General features: G+C 48.1%; 1 protein-coding gene across 2 annotated transcripts in view; it reads left to right on the plus strand.

The window, feature by feature from the left end:
* rnf216 (ring finger protein 216) overlaps positions 1-25564 on the plus strand; it is a 139343-nt gene that overhangs the window by 30184 nt on the left and 83595 nt on the right. For both annotated transcript variants that reach the window (XM_045216265.1, XM_045216264.1), the window contains exons 7-8: positions 8494-8655; positions 10527-10635. In XM_045216265.1, coding sequence (XP_045072200.1) covers positions 8494-8655; positions 10527-10635 — 271 coding nt within the window. The remainder of the gene's footprint in view (positions 1-8493; positions 8656-10526; positions 10636-25564) is intronic.

Here is a 25564-nt window from a genome sequence, read left to right on the forward strand (position 1 = left end):
ATTATAATACTTGTTGTTGTTGTTAACCCTGTGTGTTAACTAGGGATGGGCACGGTTATTCAATATCCCAACGGACGTTAATATTATAATACTTGTTGTTGTTGTTAACCCTGTGTGTTAACTAGGGATGGGCACGGTTATTCAATATCCCAACGGACGTTAATATTATAATACTTGTTGTTGTTGTTAACCCTGTGTGTTAACTAGGGATGGCCACGGTTATTCAATATCCCAACGGACGTTAATATTATAGTACTTGTTGTTAACCCTGTGTGTTAACTAGGGATGGGCACGGTTATTCAATATCCCAACGGACGTTAATATTATAATACTTGTTGTTGTTGTTAACCCTGTGTGTTAACTAGGGATGGGCACGGTTATTCAATATCCCAACGGACGTTAATATTATAATACTTGTTGTTGTTGTTAACCCTGTGTGTTAACTAGGGATGGGCACGGTTATTCAATATCCCAACGGACGTTAATATTATAATACTTGTTGTTGTTGTTAACCCTGTGTGTTAACTAGGGATGGGCACGGTTATTCAATATCCCAACGGACGTTAATATTATAGTACTTGTTGTTGTTGTTAACCCTGTGTGTTAACTAGGGATGGGCACGGTTATTCAATATCCCAACAGACGTTAATATTATAATACTTGTTGTTGTTAACCCTGTGTGTTAACTAGGGATGGGCACGGTTATTCAATATCCCAACGGACGTTAATATTATAATACTTTGTTGTTGTTAACCCTGTGTGTTAACTAGGGATGGGCACGGTTATTCAATATCCCAACAGACGTTAATATTATAATACTTGTTGTTGTTAACCCTGTGTGTTAACTAGGGATGGGCACGGTTATTCAATATCCCAACGGACGTTAATATTATAATACTTGTTGTTGTTAACCCTGTGTGTTAACTAGGGATGGGCACGGTTATTCAATATCCCAACGGACGTTAATATTATAATACGTTGTTGTTGTTAACCCTGTGTGTTAACTAGGGATGGGCACGGTTATTCAATATCCCAACGGACGTTAATATTATAATACTTGTTGTTGTTGTTAACCCTGTGTGTTAACTAGGGATGGGCACGGTTATTCAATATCCCAACGGACGTTAATATTATAATACTTTTGTTGTTGTTAACCCTGTGTGTTAACTAGGGATGGGCACGGTTATTCAATATCCCAACGGACGTTAATATTATAATACTTGTTGTTGTTGTTAACCCTGTGTGTTAACTAGGGATGGCCACGGTTATTCAATATCCCAACGGACGTTAATATTATAATACTTGTTGTTGTTGTTAACCCTGTGTGTTAACTAGGGATGGGCACGGTTATTCAATATCCCAACGGACGTTAATATTATAATACTTGTTGTTGTTAACCCTGTGTGTTAACTAGGGATGGGCACGGTTATTCAATATCCCAACGGACGTTAATATTATAATACTTGTTGTTGTTAACCCTGTGTGTTAACTAGGGATGGGCACGGTTATTCAATATCCCAACAGACGTTAATATTATAATACTGTTGTTGTTGTTAACCCTGTGTGTTAACTAGGGATGGGCACGGTTATTCAATATCCCAACGGACGTTAATATTATAATACTTGTTGTTGTTATTAACCCTGTGTGTTAACTAGGGATGGGCACGGTTATTCAATATCCCAACAGACGTTAGTATTATAATACTTGTGTGAGTATTCATTTTTGAGAACAAATTATAGGCCTATTTTAGCGATGAAAAGGCTTTTTATAAATTAAATTAAAATATCAATGTGACGTTCTTACATACAATGATATACCATGACATTTCAAATGTTTTATTGAATAAAAGGCTAAACTTTTGAATGTCGTTTTTAGTAAGGTGTTCCCGTAAAAAGGCCTGTAGCTTGAAGTTTGTGTTGGCCAATCAGCAGAACTACAGTCGGTAGCTTGTTGTTTATGTTGGCCAATCAGCAGAACTACAGTCGGTATCTTGTCCCCTCCGCTGTGCTCCATCTCTCCCTCCTGTCTGCTCCACTGTGCTCCATCTCTCCCTCCTGTCTGCTCCACTGTGCTCCATCTCTCACTCCGTCCCCTCCCCCACTGCAGCGTCTCTCCCTCCTGTCTGCTCCACTGTGCTCCATCTCTCCCTCCTGTCCCTCCACTGTGCTCCATCTCTCCCTCCTGTCCCCTCCACTGTGCTCCATCTCTCCCTCCTGTCCCCTCCCCCACTGCTCCATCTCTCCCTCCTGTCCCCTCCACTGTGCTCCATCTCTCCCTCCTGTCCCTTCCACTGTGCTCCATCTCTCCCTCCTGTCTGCTCCACTGTGCTCCATCTCTCCCTCCTGTCCCCTCCACTGTGCTCCATCTCTCCCTCCTGTCCCCTCCCCCACTGCTCCATCTCTCCCTCCTGTCCCCTCCACTGTGCTCCATCTCTCCCTCCTGTCTGCTCCACTGTGCTCCATCTCTCCCTCCTGTCCCCTCCACTGTGCTCCATCTCTCCCTCCTGTCTGCTCCACTGTGCTCCATCTCTCACTCCTGTCTGCTCCACTGTGCTCCATCTCTCCCTCCTGTCTGCTCCACTGTGCTCCATCTCTCACTCCGTCCCCTCCCCCACTGCTCCATCTCTCCCTCCTGTCCCCTCCACTGTGCTCCATCTCTCACTCCGTCCCCTCCCCCACTGCATCATCTCTCCCTCCTATCCCCTCCACTGTGCTCCATCTCTCACTCCGTCCCCTCCCCCACTGCTCCATCTCTCCCTCCTGTCCCCTCCACTGTGCTCCATCTCTCACTCCGTCCCCTCCACCACTGCAGCATCTCTCCCTCCTGTCTGCTCCACTGTGCTCCATCTCTCCCTCCTGTCCGCTCCACTGTGCTCCATCTCTCACTCCGTCCCCTCCACCACTGCAGCGTCTCTCCCTCCTGTCTGCTCCACTGTGCTCCATCTCTCACTCCGTCCCCTCCCCCACTGCAGCGTCTCTCCCTCCTGTCTGCTCCACTGTGCTCCATCTCTCACTCCGTCCCCTCCACTGTGCTCCATCTCTCCCTCCTGTCCCCTCCACTGTGCTCCATCTCTCACTCCTGTCCGCTCCACTGTGCTCCATCTCTCACTCCGTCCCCTCCCCCACTGCAGCGTCTCTCCCTCCTGTCCCCTCCACTGTGCTCCATCTCTCACTCCGTCCCCTCTACCACTGCAGCGTCTCTCCCTCCTGTCTGCTCCACTGTGCTCCATCTCTCACTCCGTCCCCTCCACCACTGCAGCGTCTCTCCCTCCTGTCTGCTCCACTGTGCTCCATCTCTCACTCCGTCCCCTCCACTGTGCTCCATCTCTCCCTCCTGTCCCCTCCACTGTGCTCCATCTCTCCCTCCTGTCCGCTCCACTGTGCTCCATCTCTCACTCCGTCCCCTCCCCCACTGCAGCGTCTCTCCCTCCTGTCCCCTCCACTGTGCTCCATCTCTCACTCCTGTCTGCTCCACTGTGCTCCATCTCTCCCTCCTTTCCCCTCCACTGTGCTCCATCTCTCACTCCGTCCCCTCCCCCACTGCAGCGTCTCTCCCTCCTGTCTGCTCCACTGTGCTCCATCTCTCACTCCGTCCCCTCCACTGTGCTCCATCTCTCCCTCCTGTCCCCTCCACTGTGCTCCATCTCTCACTCCTGTCCGCTCCACTGTGCTCCATCTCTCACTCCTGTCCGCTCCACTGTGCTCCATCTCTCACTCCGTCCCCTCCCCCACTGCAGCATCTCTCCCTCCTGTCCCCTCCACTGTGCTCCATCTCTCACTCCTGTCCGCTCCACTGTGCTCCATCTCTCACTCCGTCCCCTCCCCCACTGCAGCGTCTCTCCCTCCTGTCCCCTCCACTGTGCTCCATCTCTCACTCCGTCCCCTCCCCCACTGCTCCATCTCTCCCTCCTGTCCCCTCCACTGTGCTCCATCTCTCACTCCGTCCCCTCCACCACTGCAGCGTCTCTCCCTCCTGTCCCCTCCACTGTGCTCCATCTCTCACTCCGTCCCCTCCCCCACTGCAGCGTCTCTCCCTCCTGTCCCCTCCACTGTGCTCCATCTCTCACTCCGTCCCCTCCCCCACTGCTCCATCTCTCCCTCCTGTCTGCTCCACTGTGCTCCATCTCTCCCTCCGTCCCCTCCACCACTGCAGCGTCTCTCCCTCCTGTCTGCTCCACTGTGCTCCATCTCTCCCTCCGTCCCCTCCACCACTGCAGCGTCTCTCCCTCCTGTCTGCTCCACTGTGCTCAATCAATCAATCAATCAATTTTATTTTATATAGCCCTTCTTACATCAGCTAATATCTCGAAGTGCTGTACAGAAACCCAGCCTAAAACCCCAAACAGCTAGTAATGCAGGTGTAGAAGCACGGTGGCTAGGAAAAACTCCCTAGAAAGGCCAAAACCTAGGAAGAAACCTAGAGAGGAACCAGGCTATGAGGGGTGGCCAGTCCTCTTCTGGCTGTGCCGGGTGGAGATTATAACAGAACCATGCCAAGATGTTCAAAAATGTTCATAAGTGACAAGCATGGTCAAATAATAATCAGGAATAAATCTCAGTTGGCTTTTCATAGCCGATCATTAAGAGTTGAAAACAGCAGGTCTGGGACAGGTAGGGGTTTCACGGTGAATCAGCAGGCAGAACAGTTGAAACTGGAATAGCAGCAAGGCCAGGCGGACTGGGGACAGCAAGGTGTCAGCATGCCCGGTAGTCCTGACGTATGGTCCTAGGGCTCAGGTTCTCAGAGAGAAAGAGAGAACGAGAGAATTAGAGAGAGCATACTTAAATTCACACAGGACACTGGATAAGACAGGAGAAGTACTCCAGGTATAACCAACTAACCCCAGCCCCCCGACACATAAACTACTGCAGCATAAATACTGGAGGCTGAGACAGGAGCGGTCCGGGAGACACTGTGGCCCCATCCGAAGAAACCCCGGACAGGGCCAAACAGGAAGGATATAACCCCACCCACTCTGCCAAAGCACAGCCCCGCACCACCAGAGGGATATCCTCAACCACCAACTTACAATCCTGAGACAAGGCCGAGTATAGCCCACAGAGGTCTCCACCACAGCACAAACCAAGGGGGGCGCCAACCCAGACAGGAAGATCACGTCAGTAACTCAACCCACTCAAGTGACGCACCCCTCCTAGGGACGGCATGAAAGAGCACCAGCAAGCCAGTGACTCAGCCCCTGTAACAGGGTTAGAGGCAGAGAACCCCAGTGGAGAGAGGGGAACCGGCCTGGCAGAGACAGCAAGGGCTGTTCGTTGCTCCAGAGCCTTTCCGTTCACCTTCACACTCCTGGGCCAGACTACACTCAATCATATGACCTACTGAAGAGATAAGTCTTCAGTAAAGACTTAAAGGTTGAGACCGAGTCTGCGTCTCTCACATGGGTAGGCAGACTGTTCCATAAAAATGGAGATCTATAGGAGAAAGCCCTGCCTCCCGCTGTTTGCTTAGAAATTCTAGGGACAATTAGGAGGCCTGCGTCTTGTGACCGTAGCGTACGTATTGGTATGTACGGCAGGACCAACTCGGAAAGATAGGTAGGAGCAAGCCCATGTAACGCTTTATAGGTTAACAGTAAAACCTTGAAATCAGCCTTTGCCTTAACAGGAAGCCAGTGTAGGGAAGCTAGCACTGGAGTAATATGATCAAATTTCTTGGTTCTAGTCAGGATTCTAGCAGCCGTATTTAGCACTAACTGAAGTTTATTTAGTGCTTTATCCGGGTAGCCGGAAAGTAGAGCATTGCAGTAGTCTAACCTAGAAGTAACAAATGCATGGATTAATTTTTCTGCATCATTTTTGGACAGAAAATTTCTGATTTTTGCAATGTTACGTAGATGGAAAAAAGCTGTCCTTGAAACAGTCTTGATATGTTCGTCAAAAGAGAGATCAGGGTCAAGAGTAACGCCGAGGTCCTTCACAGTTTTATTTGAGACGACTTTACAACCATCAAGATGAATTGTCAGATTTAACAGAAGATCTCTTTGTTTCTTGGGACCTAGAACAAGCATCTCTGTTTTGTCCGAGTTTAAAAGTAGAACGTTTTCAGCCATCCACTTCCTTATGTCTGAAACACAGGCTTCTAGCGAGGGCAATTTTGGGGCTTCACCATGTTTCATTGAAATGTACAGCTGTGTGTCATCCGCATAGCAGTGAAAGTTACATTATGCTCCATCTCTCCCTCCTGTCCCCTCCACTGTGCTCCATCTCTCCCTCCTGTCTGCTCCACTGTGCTCCATCTCTCACTCCGTCCCCTCCCCCACTGCAGCGTCTCTCCCTCCTGTCTGCTCCACTGTGCTCCATCTCTCACTCCGTCCCCTCCCCCACTGCAGCGTCTCTCCCTCCTGTCCCCTCCACTGTGCTCCATCTCTCCCTCCTGTCTGCTCCACTGTGCTCCATCTCTCCCTCCTGTCTGCTCCACTGTGCTCCATCTCTCCCTCCGTCCCCTCCCCCACTGCAGCGTCTCTCCCTCCTGTCTGCTCCACTGTGCTCCATCTCTCCCTCCGTCCCCTCCACCACGGCAGTGTCTCTCCCTCCTGTCTGCTCCACTGTGCTCCATCTCTCCCTCCGTCCCCTCCACCACGGCAGTGTCTCTCCCTCCTGTCTGCTCCACTGTGCTCCATCTCTCCCTCCGTCCCCTCCACCACGGCAGTGTCTCTCCCTCCTGTCCCCTCCACTGTGCTCCATCTCTCACTCCGTCCCCTCCACCACGGCAGCGTCTCTCCCTCGCGCGGCAGTGCTCAGGTTAAAAAGGGTTAAAAAACACCGTATTTAGAGTATCCTAAAAAAAATGATGGTACTATTCCGATAGTGAAATGATTTCAAACGCCCATCCCTAGTGTTAACCCTGTCTCTGACTACGGGTCGTTAGGTCCTGGTAACCCTGTCTCTGTGTGTAGTCTGTAGAGGACCTGTTTGACTACGGGTCGTTAGGTCCTGGTAACCCTGTCTCTGTGTGTAGTCTGCAGAGGACCAGTTTGACTACGGGTCGTTAGGTCCTGGTAACCCTGTCTCTGTGTGCAGTCTGCAGAGGACCTGTTTGACTACGGGTCGTTGGGTCCTGGTAACCCTGTCTCTGTGTGTAGTCTGTATAGGACCTGTTTGACTACGGGTCGTTAGGTCCTGGTAACCCTGTCTCTGTGTGTAGTCTGTATAGGACCTGTTTGACTACGGGTCGTTAGGTCCTGGTAACCCTGTCTCTCTGTGTGTAGTCTGCAGAGGACCTGTTTGACTACGGGTCGTTAGGTCCTGGTAACCCTGTCTCTGTGTGTAGTCTGCAGAGGACCTGTTTGACTACGGGTCGTTGGGTCCTGGTAACCCTGTCTCTCTGTGTGCAGTCTGCAGAGGACCTGTTTGACTACGGGTCGTTAGGTCCTGGTAACCCTGTCTCTCTGTGTGTAGTCTGCAGAGGACCTGTTTGACTACGGGTCGTTAGGTCCTGGTAACCCTGTCTCTCTGTGTGTAGTCTGCAGAGGACCTGTTTGACTACGGGTCGTTAGGTCCTGGTAACCCTGTCTCTCTGTGTGTAGTCTGCAGAGGACCTGTTTGACTACGGGTCGTTAGGTCCTGGTAACCCTGTCTCTCTGTGTGTAGTCTGCAGAGGACCTGTTTGACTACGGGTCGTTAGGTCCTGGTAACCCTGTCTCTCTGTGTGTAGTCTGCAGAGGACCTGTTTGACTATGGGTCGTTAGGTCCTGGTAACCCTGTCTCTCTGTGTGCAGTCTGCAGAGGACCTGTTTGACTACGGGTCGTTAGGTCCTGGTAACCCTGTCTCTCTGTGTGCAGTCTGCAGAGGACCTGTTTGACTACGGGTCGTTGGGTCCTGGTAACCCTGTCTCTCTGTGTGCAGTCTGCAGAGGACCTGTTTGACTACGGGTCGTTAGGTCCTGGTAACCCTGTCTCTCTGTGTGCAGTCTGCAGAGGACCTGTTTGACCACGGGTCGTTAGGTCCTGGTAACCCTGTCTCTGTGTGTAGTCTGCAGAGGACCTGTTTGACTACGGGTCGTTAGGTCCTGGTAACCCTGTCTCTGTGCGTAGTCTGCAGAGGACCTGTTTGACTACGGGTCGTTAGGTCCTGGTAACCCTGTCTCTGTGTGTAGTCTGCAGAGGACCTGTTTGACTACGGGTCGTTAGGTCCTGGTAACCCTGTCTCTCTGTGTGTAGTCTGCAAAGGACCGGTTTGACTACGGGTCGTTAGGTCCTGGTAACCCTGTCTCTGTGTGTAGTCTGCAGAGGACCTGTTTGACTACGGGTCGTTAGGTCCTGGTAACCCTGTCTCTGTGTGCAGTCTGCAGAGGACCTGTTTGACTACGGGTCGTTAGGTCCTGGTAACCCTGTCTCTGTGTGTAGTCTGTAGGGGACCTGTTTGACTACGGGTCGTTAGGTCCTGGTAACCCTGTCTCTGTGTGTAGTCTGTAGAGGACCTGTTTGACTACGGGTCGTTAGGTCCTGGTAACCCTGTCTCTCTGTGTGCAGTCTGCAGAGGACCTGTTTGACTACGGGTCGTTGGGTCCGGTGGGTCCAGAGGTGGTGATGCAGGCAGCTGACCTCTTGATGGGAGACTTCAGGATGATCTCCTGTCAGGACATCAAATGGAGCCTCAACGCCATGAAGGGGCACTACGCAATCACACGCAAGGTACACACGCTACCCAATCACACGCAAGGTACACACACTACCCAATCACACGCAAGGTACACACACTACGCAATCACACGCAAGGTACACACACTATGCAATCACACGCAAGGTACACACACTACGCAATCACACGCAAGGTACACACGCTACGCAATCACACGCAAGGTACACACGCTACGCAATCACACGCAAGGTACACACGCTACGCAATCACACGCAAGGTACACACACTACGCAATCACACGCAAGGTACACACGCTACGCAATCACACGCAAGGTACACACACTACCCAATCACACGCAAGGTACACACACTACGCAAACATAGGCAAGGTACACACAATCAATCGCTAACTAAAGGTACACACGCTGGCCCCACCCACGCAGGTACACGCTACCCACCGCCACGCAGCGTGGCACACGCTACCTAATTGGCCATCACGCAAGGTACACACGCGTATAATCACAACGCAAGGTACACACGCCACCACCACACGCAAGGTACACACGCTACCTAATCACACGCAAGGGACACACGCTTACCTAATCGCTGTTAAGGTAACTACCCACCACACGCAAGGTACACACGCTAACGACCGGCACGCAAGGTACACACGCTTACCCACCGCTGGCAAGGTACACATACTCACTTGATCACACGCGAAGGTATACACCAGTACTACCTAATCACACGCAAGGTACACACGCTTACCCAATTCCACATCGCATAGCGGCCACACGCTTACCCAATCGCTAATGCAAGGTACACGCCACCCACCGCTAATGCAAGGTACACATCATGCAATTCAATCACACGCAAGGTACACACGCTTACCTAATACACGCAAGGTACACACGCTATCAATATACGCAAGGTACACACGCTAACCAATCACACGCAAGGTACACATCGCTTACGCAATACAGCAAGGTAAGCACGCTACCAATCACACGAAGGTACACACACTACCCAATCACACGGAAGGTAAAACTACGCAACAGCAAGACACACACATGCAACACGAAAACGTAAATACACGCAAGGTAATATAGAATCACAGAAGTAACCTACGCAATCACACCAAGTACACACGCTTACGCAACGACACGCAAGGTAAAAACGCAAAACGAAGGTAACAGCACGCAATCACACGAAGGATAAATACAATACAGAAGTAAAAAAATAGGAAGTATAGTCAGTTTGTATGAAGAGTTCAATGGTGACACGCAGGAATTTGCATCTATTTTCTATGCAAACTTCTGTAAATGTCGACAAAATCACTGGACAAACTAATGGAAACATAGCTGGTGTCTTCATCAGGATATTTTCAAGTACCAGCTAATGGAATGTCTGTGTGTCAGGTCCTTGTGGAATCAGGCTCACTAAGTGTCTGTGTGAATCAGGCTCACCTCAGGTTGGGAATCAGGCCTCACTCAGTGATTTGGTGAATAGGCAAGTGCTCTGTGAATCAGGCCTCACTCAGTGTCTCTCTGTGTGAATCAGGCCTCACTCAGTGTTGTGTGAATCAGGCCTCACTCAGTGTCTCTCTGTGTGAATCAGGCCTCACTCAGTGTCTCTCTGTGTGAATCAGGCCTCACCCAGTGTCTCTGTGTGAATCAGGCCTCACTGCCGTGTGAATAGGGCTCACTCAGGTATCTCTGTGTGAATCAGGGCTCAGCAGTGTTCTCTCTGTGGGAATCAGGCCTACTAGTGTTTCAGTGTAATCAGTGTGAATCAGGGCCTCACTCAGTGTCTTGAGAGGTGAATCAGGCTCACTTGTGGAATCAGGCCTCACTCAGTGTGAATCAGGCCTCACTCAGTCTCTCAGTGTGAATCAGGCCTCACTCAGTGTCTCTCTGCGTTTCAGGCCTTATGTGAAGCGGTGAAGCAGCTGCAAGACTCTGAGTCGTTAGAGAAGAGAAAACGCAGGAGACACACTGGAGAACGCTGCTACATAGACTTCAAGTTCCAACACGGTGAGTACACACTACACACTACACACTACACACTACACACTACACACTACACACTGACAACAAATACACAACACACACACACAACACACACAACACTACACACTAACACAAACAAACAACACACACACACAACACACACAAAAACACAAAAAACTAAACACACACTACACACTACACACTAACACAACACACACACTACACACTACACACTACACACTACACACTGGAGAACACTACAACTAACACACACACCACACACAAACACACACTACACACACACACTGGAACCTACACAAGAATAAAAACACGAAACACACTACACACTACACACTACACACTACACACTACACACTACACACACACACTACACACACACCCACACACTAAACTACACACTAACATACACACAACACAACACTACACACTACACACTACACACGCACACTAACACTAACACTACACACTACACAAACAACACACACACACTAAACAAACTAAACTAAAACACACTACACATACAAAAACACACACACACACAACAACAAACAAACAACACAAACAAACGAACACACACTAACACAACAAACAAACACGAAAAAACCAACACTACACAAACACAACAAACACACCAAACACACACTACACACAAACACACTACACACAACACACACAACACACTACACACTACAACTACACACACACACTACACACTACACACTACACACTACACACTACACACCAAACACACACAACAACACAAAAAAAACACACAACACTAAACTACAACATACACTACACACTACACACTACACACTACACACTAACACTACACAAGACAACACACTACACACTACACACTACACACACACACTACACACCACAATACACACACACACACACACTAAGACACACACTGACACGCACACACACACGAAACGACAACACACTACACACAAACACACACAAACAAACACAAACACACTACAACATAACACTACACACTACCACACTACACACTACACACACACACTACACACTAACACACAATAAACTACACACACACACTACACACACAACTACACACTACACACTACACACTACACACACACACAACAACTGCACACTACACACTACACACACACACACAACCAAATAACAACAACACACACTACACACTACAACTAAACACAACTACACACTACACACACACACTACACCCAACACTACACACAACACACACACTAAACAAAAAACTAACAAATACACACTAACAAAACAAACTACACACAAACAAAAAAACACACACTACAAAAACAACAAAAAAAAAACAGACACAACACAACACAACACAACACTACAAAAAAAAAAAACAAAAAAAAACATGAAAACAAAACAAACTAAACTACACACTACACACTACAGACACAGACTACAGACTACACACTACACACAACACTAAACTACACACTACACATGCACATACACACTACACACGAAGAGAATGTACAAGACTTCAAGTTCAACACGGTGAGTACACACAACACACACACTACACACTAACACACACACTACACACACACACTACACACTACAACACACACTACACACTACACACTACACACTACAGACTACACACTACACACTACACAACTACACACTACACACAACACTACACACACACACGCACACAGAACACACAGTAAAAGAACAGACAAACACACACTACACACTACAATACAACTACAGAAAAACACTACACACCTACAACACACTAAACTACAACTACAACTACACTACCCTACACATACACACTACACACTACACACTACACACTGCACACTACACACTACACACTACACACACAACTACACACTACACACTACACACTAAACAACACACACACTACACACTAAGACACACACTACACACTACACAACAGACACAACTGACACTACACACTACACACTACACACTACACACTACACACTACACACTACACACTGCACACTACACACAACATACAACTACACACTACAACTACAATGCACACACACACAGCACAACACACAAAAAACTCACACGCACACTACACACACACACGCACACACACACGACACAACAACACACTACAACACACATGACACAACACAAACACTACAACTACAACAACACAGAGATAAGACTACACAAAGCACAACACACTACACACAAAAACACTGCAACACACACACAACACTACACACGCACACACACACCAACTAAACAAACAAAACACACACTAACACGCACAACACACAAACAAAAACACACACACACACACTAACACAAAAACAAACACACACAAAACACACACACACTATACAACACACTACACCCTACACACTACACCCAACACTACACACTACACACTAACAAACACTAAACTAAACACACACACCCAACAACAACAACACAACACTACACACTACACCCTACACACCGCACACTACACACAAACCTACACACTACACACACACACTACACACTACACACTACACACTGCACAGCTGCCACACACTACACACTACACACTACAACACTGCACACTGACACTACACACAACACTACACACCACACGCACACACACACTACACACTACACACTACAACACACTACACCCTACACACTGCACACTGCACACTGCACACTACACACTACACACTACACACTACACACTACACACTACACACTACACACTACACCCTACACACTACACACTACACACTATACACTATACACTATACACTATACACTATACACTACACACTACACACTACACACTGGAGAACGCTGCTACATAGACTTCAAGTTCCAACACGGTGGGTACACACTACACCCTACACACTACACACTACACACTACACACTACACACTACACACTACACACTACACACTACACACTACACACTACACACTACACACTACACACTACACACTATACACTATACACTATACACTACACCCTACACCCTACACACTACACCCTACACACTACACACTATACACTACACACTACACCCTACACACTATACCCTACACACTATACACTACACACTACACCCTACACACTACACCCTACACACTATACACTACACACTACACACTATACACTACACACTGCACCCTACACACTACACACTGCACACTGCACACTACACACTACACACTGCACACTGCACACTGCACACTACACACTACACACTACACACTGCACACTGCACACTGCACACTGCACACTACACACTACACACTACACACTGCACACTGCACACTGCACACTGCACACTACACACTACACACTACACACTACACACTGCACACTACACACTACACACTGCACACTGCACACTGCACACTACACACTACACACTACACACTGCACACTACACACTACACACTACACACTACACACTGGAGAACGCTGCTACATAGACTTCAAGTTCCAACACGGTGGGTACACACTACACACTACACACTATACACTACACACTATACACTACACACTACACCCTACACACTACACCCTACACACTATACACTGCACACTGCACACTACACACTGCACACTACACACTACACACTACACACTACACACTATACACTACACCCTACACCCTACACACTACACCCTACACACTATACACTGCACACTGCACACTACACACTGCACACTACACACTACACACTACACACTACACACTACACACTGCACACTGCACACTACACACTACACACTACACACTACACACTACACACTACACACTACAGACTACAGACTACAGACTACAGACTACACACTACACACTGCACACTGCACACTGCACACTGCACACTACACACTACACACTACACACTACACACTACACACTGCACACTACACACTACACCCTACACACTACACACTACACACTACACACTACACACTGCACACTGCACACTGCACACTGCACACTACACACTGGAGAACGCTGCTACATAGACTTCAAGTTCCAACACGGTGGGTACACACTATACCCTACACACTATACACTACACACTACACACTACACACTACACCCTACACACTACACCCTACACACTACACACTACACACTGCACACTGCACACTGCACACTGCACACTACACACTACACACTACACCCTACACCCTACACCCTACACACTACACACTACACACTACACACTACACCCTACAGACTACAGACTACAGACTACACACTACACACTACACACTGCCCACTACACCCTACACACTACACACTACACACTACACCCTACACACTACACACTGCACACTGCACACTACACACTACACACTACACACTATACACTACACACTACACACTACACACTGCACACTGCACACTGCACACTGCACACTACACACTACACACTACACACTACACACTACACCCTACACACTGCACACTACACACTACACACTACACACTACACACTATACACTACACACTACACACTACACCCTACACCCTACACACTACACACTACACCCTGCACCCTTCACCCTGCACACTACACACTACACACTACACACTACACACTACACACTGGAGAACGCTGCTACATAGACTTCAAGTTCCAACACGGTGGGTACACAGACTACACACTACACACTACACACTACACACTACACCCTACACACTACACCCTACACACTACACACTACACACTGCACACTGCACACTACACACTACACACTACACACTGCACACTACACACTACACACTACACACTACACACTGCACCCTACACACTACACACTACACACTACACACTGCACACTACACACTACACACTACACACTACACACTACACACTACACACTACACACTACACACTACACACTACACACTACACACTACACACTACACACTGCACACTACACACTACACACTACACACTACACACTACACACTACACACTACACACTACACACTACACACTACACACTACACACTACACACTACACACTGCACACTACACACTGCACCCTACACACTACACACTACACACTACACACTGCACACTGCACACTGCACACTGCACACTACACACTACACACTACACACTACACACTACACACTACACACTACACACTACACCCTACACACTACACACTACACACTACACACTACACACTACACACTACACCCTACACCCTACACACTACACACTACACCCTACACACTACACACTACACACTACACACTACACACTGCACACTACACACTACACACTACACACTACACACTACACACTACACACTACACACTACACACTACACACTACACACTATACACTATACACTATACACTATACACTATACACTACACACTACACACTGGAGAACGCTGCTACATAGACTTCAAGTTCCAACACGGTGAGTACACACACTACACACTACACACTACACACTACACACTGCACCCTACACACTACACACTACACACTACACACTGCACACTGCACACTGCACACTGCACACTACACACTACACACTACACACTACACACTGCACACTACACACTACACACTGCACACTGCACACTGCACACTGCACACTACACCCTGCACCCTACACCCTACACCCTGCACACTACACACTACACACTACACACTACACACTACACACTGCACACTGCACACTACACACTACACACTACACACTACACACTACACCCTATACACTACACACTACACACTACACACTACACACTGGACACTACACCCTACACCCTACACACTACACCCTACACACTACACACTACACACTACACACTGGAGAACGCTGCTACATAGACTTCAAGTTCCAACACGGTGGGTACACACTACACACTACACACTATACACTATACACTATACACTACACACTACACACTACACACTGCACACTGCACAATGCACACTACACACTGGAGAACGCTGCTACATAGACTTCAAGTTCCAACACGGTGGGTACACACTACACACTGCACACTACACACTACACACTACACACTACACACTACACACTACACACTATACACTATACACTATACGCTACACGCTACACGCTACACGCTGCACGCTACACGCTGCACGCTATACACTGCACACTGCACACTGCACACTGCACACTACACACTACACACTACACACTGCACACTACACACTACACACTACACACTACACACTACACACTGCACACTGCACACTACACACTACACACTACACACTACACACTGCACACTACACACTACACACTGCACACTGCACACTGCACACTGCACACTGCACACTGCACACTACACACTACACACTACACACTGGAGAACGCTGCTACATAGACTTCAAGTTCCAACACGGTGAGTACACACTACACACTACACACTATACACTCCACACTACACCCTACACCCTACACACTACACACTACACACTACAGACTACAGACTACAGACTACAGACTACACACTACACACTACACACTACACACTACACACTACACACTACACACTACACACTACACACTGGAGCGCATACACTACACACTACACACTACACACTACACACTACACACTACACCCTACACCCTACACCCTACACCCTACACCCTACACCCTACACCCTACACCCTACACACTACAGACTACAGACTACAGACTACACACTACACACTACACACTACACACTACACACTACACACTACACACTACACACTACACACTACACACTACACACTACACACTACACCCTACACCCTACACCCTACACCCTACACCCTACACCCTACACCCTACACCCTACACACTACACACTACACACTACACACTACACACTATACACTATACACTACACACTATACACTATACACTATACACTATACACTATACACTATACACTACACACTGCACACTGCACACTACACACTGCAGAACGCTGCTACATAGACTTCCTAGAATTTTGTTACTTTCTATCACGTCTCACATTTGGAAATTGCAACTAAGTGTATTGAACTTATTAGAAAATGTATTAATTAGCTCAAGTTGATCATAAGACATGAACAGAATGCATCAGTGATTGGTATTCCACATGTCTACCACTTTGTGTAGCCATTAGCGATGCTAATGATAACCGCCTTTGGGTAGATCTGTGTAGCCATTAGCGATGCTAATAAAAATCCTCTTGGGGTAGATCTGTGTAGCCATTAGCGATGCTAATGACAACCCTCTTGGGGTAGGTCTGTGTAGCCATTAGCGATGCTAATGATAACCCTATTGGGGTAGATCTGTGTAGCCATTAGCGATACTAATGATAACTGTCTTGGGGTATATCTGTGTAGCCATTAGCGATGCTAATGATAACTGCCTTTGGGTAGATCTGTGTAGCCATTAGCGATGCTAATAAAAACCCTCTTGGGGTAGATCTGTGTAGCCATTAGCGATGCTAATGATAACTGTGTTGGGGTATATCTGTGTAGCCATTAGCGATGCTAATGATAACTGTCTTGGGGTAGATCTGTGTAGCCATTAGCGATGCTAATAAAAACCCTCTTGGGGTAGATCTGTGTAGCCATTAGCGATGCTAATGATAACCCTTTGGGGTAGATCTGTGTAGCCATTAGCGATGCTAATGATAACCGCCTTTGGGTAGATCTGTGTAGCCATTAGCGATGCTAATGATAACCGCCTTTGGGTAGATCTGTGTAGCCATTAGCGATGCTAATGATAACCGCCTTTGGGTAGATCTATGTAGCCATTAGCGATGCTAATGATAACCGCCTTTGGGTAGATCTGTGTAGCCATTAGCGACGCTAATGATGACCCTCTTGGGGTAGATCTGTGTAGCCATTAGCGATGCTAATGATAACCCTCTTGGGGTAGATCTGTGTAGCCATTAGCGATGCTAATGATAACTGCCTTTGGGTATATCTGTGTAGCCATTAGCGATGCTAATGATGACCCTCTTGGGGTAGATCTATGTAGCCATTAGCGATGCTAATGATGACCCTCTTGGGGTAGATCATTACTATATGGCTCTGGGTAGATGGAAAGGCTTTTCATTAAAAGTTAACTACAAAGTAGTCTATGACTACCTGGCAGGATCGGGATTATTTGCATCAATCCAGCGGCCATTTTGAAAGGGGCGCTACAGAAACACTGCTAACCAGAGGGGGAAGGCTCATGCAGGTACCGATAGGATGCGTGGGGACGGAGGAGCTCTGTTTCTACCAACAAAACTGGTTATATGTAGAAACCAGTCAACACATTTTTTTTAAATCCAGCCTCTTGACTTGATAAATCAACATCCCCAAGCACCTGGGAGAGAGTGACTGTTTTAGCTGTGTACAACAGCGAACCAATTCATTTGTGAAACAGCGCAGCGCCAAGAATGCAACAAGCCATGGCTTCCCCGGAGGAAAACACACAGCGCAGCGCCAAGAATGTAACAAGCCATGGCTTCCCCAGAGGAAAACACACAGCGCAGTGCCAAGAATGCAACAAGCCATGGCTTCCCCAGAGGAAAACACACAGCGACAAGAATGCAACAAGCCATGGCTTCCCCAGAGGAAAACACACAGCGCAGCGACAAGAATGCAACAAGCCATGGCTTCCCCAGAGGAAAACACACAGCGCAGTGCCAAGAATGCAACAAGCCATGGCTTCCCCAGAGGAAAACACACAGCGACAAGAATGCAACAAGCCATGGCTTCCCCAGAGGAAAACACACAGCGCCCAGAATGCAACAAGCCATGGCTTCCCCAGAGGAAAACACACAGCGCCAAGAATGCAACAAGCCATGGCTTCCCCAGAGGAAAACACACAGCGCCCAGAATGCAACAAGCCATGGCTTCCCCAGAGGAAAACACACAGCGACAAGAATGCAACAAGCCATGGCTTCCCCAGAGGAAAACACACAGCGCAGCAACAAGAATGCAACAAGCCATAGCTTCCCCAGAGGAAAACACACAGCGCAGCGACAAGAATGCAACAAGCCATGGCTTCCCCAGAGGAAAACACACAGCGCAGCGACAAGAATGCAACAAGCCATGGCTTCCCCAGAGGAAAACACACAGCGCCAAGAATGCAACAAGCCATGGCTTCCCCAGAGGAAAACACACAGCGCCAAGAATGCAACAAGCCATGGCTTCCCCGGAGGAAAACACACAGCGCCAAGAATGCAACAAGCCATGGCTTCCCAGAGGAAAACACACAGCGCCCAGAATGCAACAAGCCATGGCTTCCCAGAGGAAAACACACAGCGCCAAGAATGCAACAAGCCATGGCTTCCCAGAGGAAAACACACAGCGCAGCGCCTAGAATGCAACAAGCCATGGCTTCCCCAGAGGAAAACACACAGCGACAAGAATGCAACAAGCCATGGCTTCCCAGAGGAAAACACACAGCGCAGCAACAAGAATGCAACAAGCCATAGCTTCCCAGAGGAAAACACACAGCGCAGCGACAAGAATGCAACAAGCCATGGCTTCCCAGAGGAAAACACACAGCGCCAAGAAGGCAACAAGCCATGGCTTCCCAGAGGAAAACACACAGCGCCCAGAATGCAACAAGCCATGGCTTCCCCAGAGGAAAACACACAGCGCCAAGAATGCAACAAGCCATGGCTTCCCCGGAGGAAAACACACAGCGCCAAGAATGCAACAAGCCATGGCTTCCCCAGAGGAAAACACACAGCGCCCAGAATGCAACAAGCCATGGCTTCCCCAGAGGAAAACACACAGCGCCAAGAATGCAACAAGCCATGGCTTCCCCAGAGGAAAACACACAGCGCAGCGCCAAGAATGCAACAAGCCATGGCTTCCCCAGAGGAAAACACACAGCGACAAGAACGCAACAAGCCATGGCTTCCCCAGAGGAAAACACACAGCGCAGCAACAAGAATGCAACAAGCCATAGCTTCCCCAGAGGAAAACACACAGCGCAGCGACAAGAATGCAACAAGCCATGGCTTCCCCAGAGGAAAACACACAGCGCAGCAACAAGAATGCAACAAGCCATAGCTTCCCCAGAGGAAAACACACAGCGCAGCAACAAGAATGCAACAAGCCATAGCTTCCCCAGAGGAAAACACACAGCGCAGCGACAAGAATGCAACAAGCCATGGCTTCCCCAGAGGAAAACACACAGCGCCAAGAAGGCAACAAGCCATGGCTTCCCCAGAGGAAAACACACAGCGCCCAGAATGCAACAAGCCATGGCTTCCCCAGAGGAAAACACACAGCGCCAAGAATGCAACAAGCCATGGCTTCCCCGGAGGAAAACACACAGCGCCAAGAATGCAACAAGCCATGGCTTCCCCAGAGGAAAACACACAGCGCCCAGAATGCAACAAGCCATGGCTTCCCCAGAGGAAAACACACAGCGCCAAGAATGCAACAAGCCATGGCTTCCCCAGAGGAAAACACATAGCGCAGCGCCAAGAATGCAACAAGCCATGGCTTCCCCAGAGGAAAACACACAGCGACAAGAATGCAACAAGCCATGGCTTCCCCAGAGGAAAACACACAGCGCAGCAACAAGAATGCAACAAGCCATAGCTTCCCCAGAGGAAAACACACAGCGCAGCGACAAGAATGCAACAAGCCATGGCTTCCCCAGAGGAAAACACACAGCGCAGCGACAAGAATGCAACAAGCCATGGCTTCCCCAGAGGAAAACACACAGCGACAAGAATGCAACAAGCCATGGCTTCCCCAGAGGAAAACACACAGCGCAGCGCCAAGAATGCAACAAGCCATGGCTTCCCCAGAGGAAAACACACAGCGCAGCGACAAGAATGCAACAAGCCATGGCTTCCCCAGAGGAAAACACACAGCGCAGCGACAAGAATGCAACAAGCCATGGCTTCCCCAGAGGAAAACACACAGCGCAGCGACAAGAATGCAACAAGCCATGGCTTCCCCAGAGGAAAACACACAGCGACAAGAATGCAACAAGCCATGGCTTCCCCAGAGGAAAACACACAGCGCAGCGCCAAGAATGCAACAAGCCATGGCTTCCCCAGAGGAAAACACACAGCGACAAGAATGCAACAAGCCATGGCTTCCCCAGAGGAAAACACACAGCGCAGCGACAAGAATGCAACAAGCCATGGCTTCCCCGGAGGAAAACACACAGCGCAGTGCCAAGAATGGAACAAGCCATGGCTTCCCCAGAGGAAAACACACAGCGCCAAGAATGCAACAAGCCATGGCTTCCCCAGAGGATAACACACAGCGCCAAGAATGCAACAAGCCATGGCTTCCCCAGAGGAAAACACACAGTGCAGCGCCAAGAATGCAACAAGCCATGGCTTCCCCAGAGGAAAACACACAGCGCAGCGACAAGAATGCAACAAGCCATGGCTTCCCCAGAGGAAAACACACAGCGACAAGAATGCAACAAGCCATGGCTTCCCCAGAGGAAAACACACAGCGCAGCGACAAGAATGCAACAAGCCATGGCTTCCCCAGAGGAAAACACACAGCGACAAGAATGCAACAAGCCATGGCTTCCCCGGTGGAAAACACACAGCGCCAAGAATGCAACAAGCCATGGCTTCCCCAGAGGAAAACACACAGCGACAAGAATGCAACAAGCCATGGCTTCCCCAGAGGAAAACACACAGCGCAGCGACAAGAATGCAACAAGCCATGGCTTCCCCGGAGGAAAACACACAGCGCAGCGACAAGAATGCAACAAGCCATGGCTTCCCCAGAGGAAAACACACAGCGCCAAGAATGCAACAAGCCATGGCTTCTCCAGAGGAAAACACACAGCGCCAAGAATGCAACAAGCCATGGCTTCTCCAGAGGAAAACACACAGCGCCAAGAATGCAACAAGCCATGGCTTCTCCAGAGGAAAACACACAGCGCCAAGAATGCAACAAGCCATGGCTTCTCCAGAGGAAAACACACAGCGCCAAGAATGCAACAAGCCATGGCTTCTCCAGAGGAAAACACACAGCGCCAAGAATGCAACAAGCCATGGCTTCCCCAGAGGATAACACACAGCGCCAAGAATGCAACAAGCCATGGCTTCCCAAAATAGGAATAGGTCCCTTATATCCAAGCAAGCTATTATCTTAGCAGGTGACCCAAGTCAGACCAACGCAGCAATAAAAAAAGGCTAATTCAAGGAGCCTCCAAAGAGGCTGGGCATTTTCATCTCTCCAAATAATGTCCAGGACACCTGGAGATGTACTATCCAACTACAGCAGACTGCTCTCCCCCCCAAATTAAGAAAAGCTTTTCAAGAATTGACTCAAGAATATACTGGGTTCTAAAATCCGTAACGTAGTGGTATCGGATCGTTCTCCTGTATCGTGCTTAACCACACCAACAGAAAATACACTTTAGCGACAGAATATGGAGAATGAACAGAGCCGCATCTTCAAGACCCACATTTTATTACTTAAACTAAAAAATTCAAACATTTTACCATTAAATACAAATGTAGAACCAGGAGGATGGAGGGGAGTTTAAAAGTCGACCCCCCGACGTAATTTGGGATGGTTTTAAGGCGTACATGAGGGGAATGATAGTCTCTTACGCGACAGAAGTTAAATCTGAGTTAGTGATTTATTTTTCCTTACATTTCTCTTCGAAAAAAGCCCATAAAACATCTTTACACGGTAATGAAGAAAATACACAATTTCTGAACGTAAACAGGAATATGATCTTTTGCTTTTGAAGAGAGCCAACAACTACAGGTTAAATAAAAATTAAACATACTACTTAATGACAAATAAACCTGGTAACCACTTCACAGCCCTCACAACGGCTACACACCAGGAAACACTTCACAGCCCTCACAAAATGACTACACACCAGGAAACACTTCACAGCCCTCACAAAATGACTACACACCAGGAAACACTTCACAGCCCTCACAAAACGACTACACACCAGTAAACACTTCACAGCCCTCACAAAACGACTACACACCAGTAAACACTTCACAGCCCTCACAAAACGACTACACACCAGGAAACACTTCACAGCCCTCACAAAACGACTACACACCAGTAACCACTTCACAGCCCTCACAAAACGACTACACACCAGTAAACACTTCACAGCCCTCACAAAACGACTACACACCAGTAAACACTTCACAGCCCTCACAAAACGACTACACACCAGTAAACACTTCACAGCCCTCACAAAACGACTACACACCAGTAAACACTTCACAGCCCTCACAAAACGACTACACACCAGTAACCACTTCACAGCCCTCACAAAACGACTACACACCAGTAACCACTTCACAGCCCTCACAAAACGAATACACACCGGTATACACTTCACAGCCCTCACAAAACGACTACACACCAGTAACCACTTCACAGCCCTCACAAAACGACTACACACCAGTAAACACTTCACAGCCCTCACAAAACGACTACACACCAGTAAACACTTCACAGCCCTCACAAAACGACTACACACCAGTAAACACTTCACAGCCCTCACAAAACGACTACACACCAGTAAACACTAACCAGCCCTCACAAAACGACTACACACCAGTAAACACTTCACAGCCCTCACAAAACGACTACACACCAGTAAACACTAACCAGCCCTCACAAAACGACTACACACCAGTAAACACTTCACAGCCCTCACAAAACGACTACACACCAGTAAACACTAACCAGCCCTCACAAAACGACTACACACCAGTAAACACTTCACAGCCCTCACAAAATGACTACACACCAGTAAACACTTCACAGCCCTCACAAAACGACTACACACCGGTAAACACTTCACAGCCCTCACAAAACGACTACACACCAGTAAACACTAACCAGCCCTCACAAAACGACTACACACCAGGAAACACTTCACAGCCCTCACAAAACGACTACACACCAGTAACCACTTCACAGCCCTCACAAAACGACTACACACCAGTAACCACTTCACAGCCCTCACAAAACGAATACACACCAGTAAACACTTCACAGCCCTCACAAAACGACTACACACCAGTAAACACTTCACAGCCCTCACAAAACGACTACACACCAGTAAACACTTCACAGCCCTCACAAAACGAATACACACCAGTAAACACTTCACAGCCCTCACAAAACGACTACACACCAGTAAACACTAACCAGCCCTCACAAAACGACTACACACCTGGTAAACACTTCACAGCCCTCACAAAACGACTACACACCAGTAAACACTTCACAGCCCTCACAAAACGACTACACACCAGTAAACACTTCACAGCCCTCACAAAACGACTACACACCAGTAAACACTTCACAGCCCTCACAAAACGAATACACACCAGTAAACACTTCACAGCCCTCACAAAACGACTACACACCAGTAAACACTAACCAGCCCTCACAAAACGACTACACACCTGGTAAACACTTCACAGCCCTCACAAAACGACTACACACCAGTAAACACTTCACAGCCCTCACAAAACGACTACACACCAGTAAACACTTCACAGCCCTCACAAAACGACTACACACCAGACCAGTCATCATGTTAAAAGATGAGGATACAAATGATTTAATTAAAAAACAACTCCATGAATTACCGTTTTCTTAAAAACTTCTAGGAAAAACGATATCAATCAGGATTTAAACAGTCGACCTGATCCAACAGTCTTCTTAGACTCAATAACCCTGAAGCAACTATCAACAGACAAGAAAGAATCAGTAAAAATACAAAAAATCACCTAAAAAGAAATAGCCGTTGGCACGGAGAAAAGTACCAGGTATGGACGGCTTTCCCCTATTTACTCTGACACACGTCACTCAATTCAGCGCCTCCAAACGGTTATCGCTGTTATATTAAAACCAGGAACATCTGGAATCCCCCTGCAGATTTTCAAACCCATGAGTTTATTC

The sequence above is a fragment of the Coregonus clupeaformis genome, unplaced genomic scaffold (assembly GCF_020615455.1).
Source record: "Coregonus clupeaformis isolate EN_2021a unplaced genomic scaffold, ASM2061545v1 scaf0656, whole genome shotgun sequence".
Classification (NCBI taxonomy): Eukaryota; Metazoa; Chordata; class Actinopteri; order Salmoniformes; family Salmonidae; genus Coregonus; species Coregonus clupeaformis.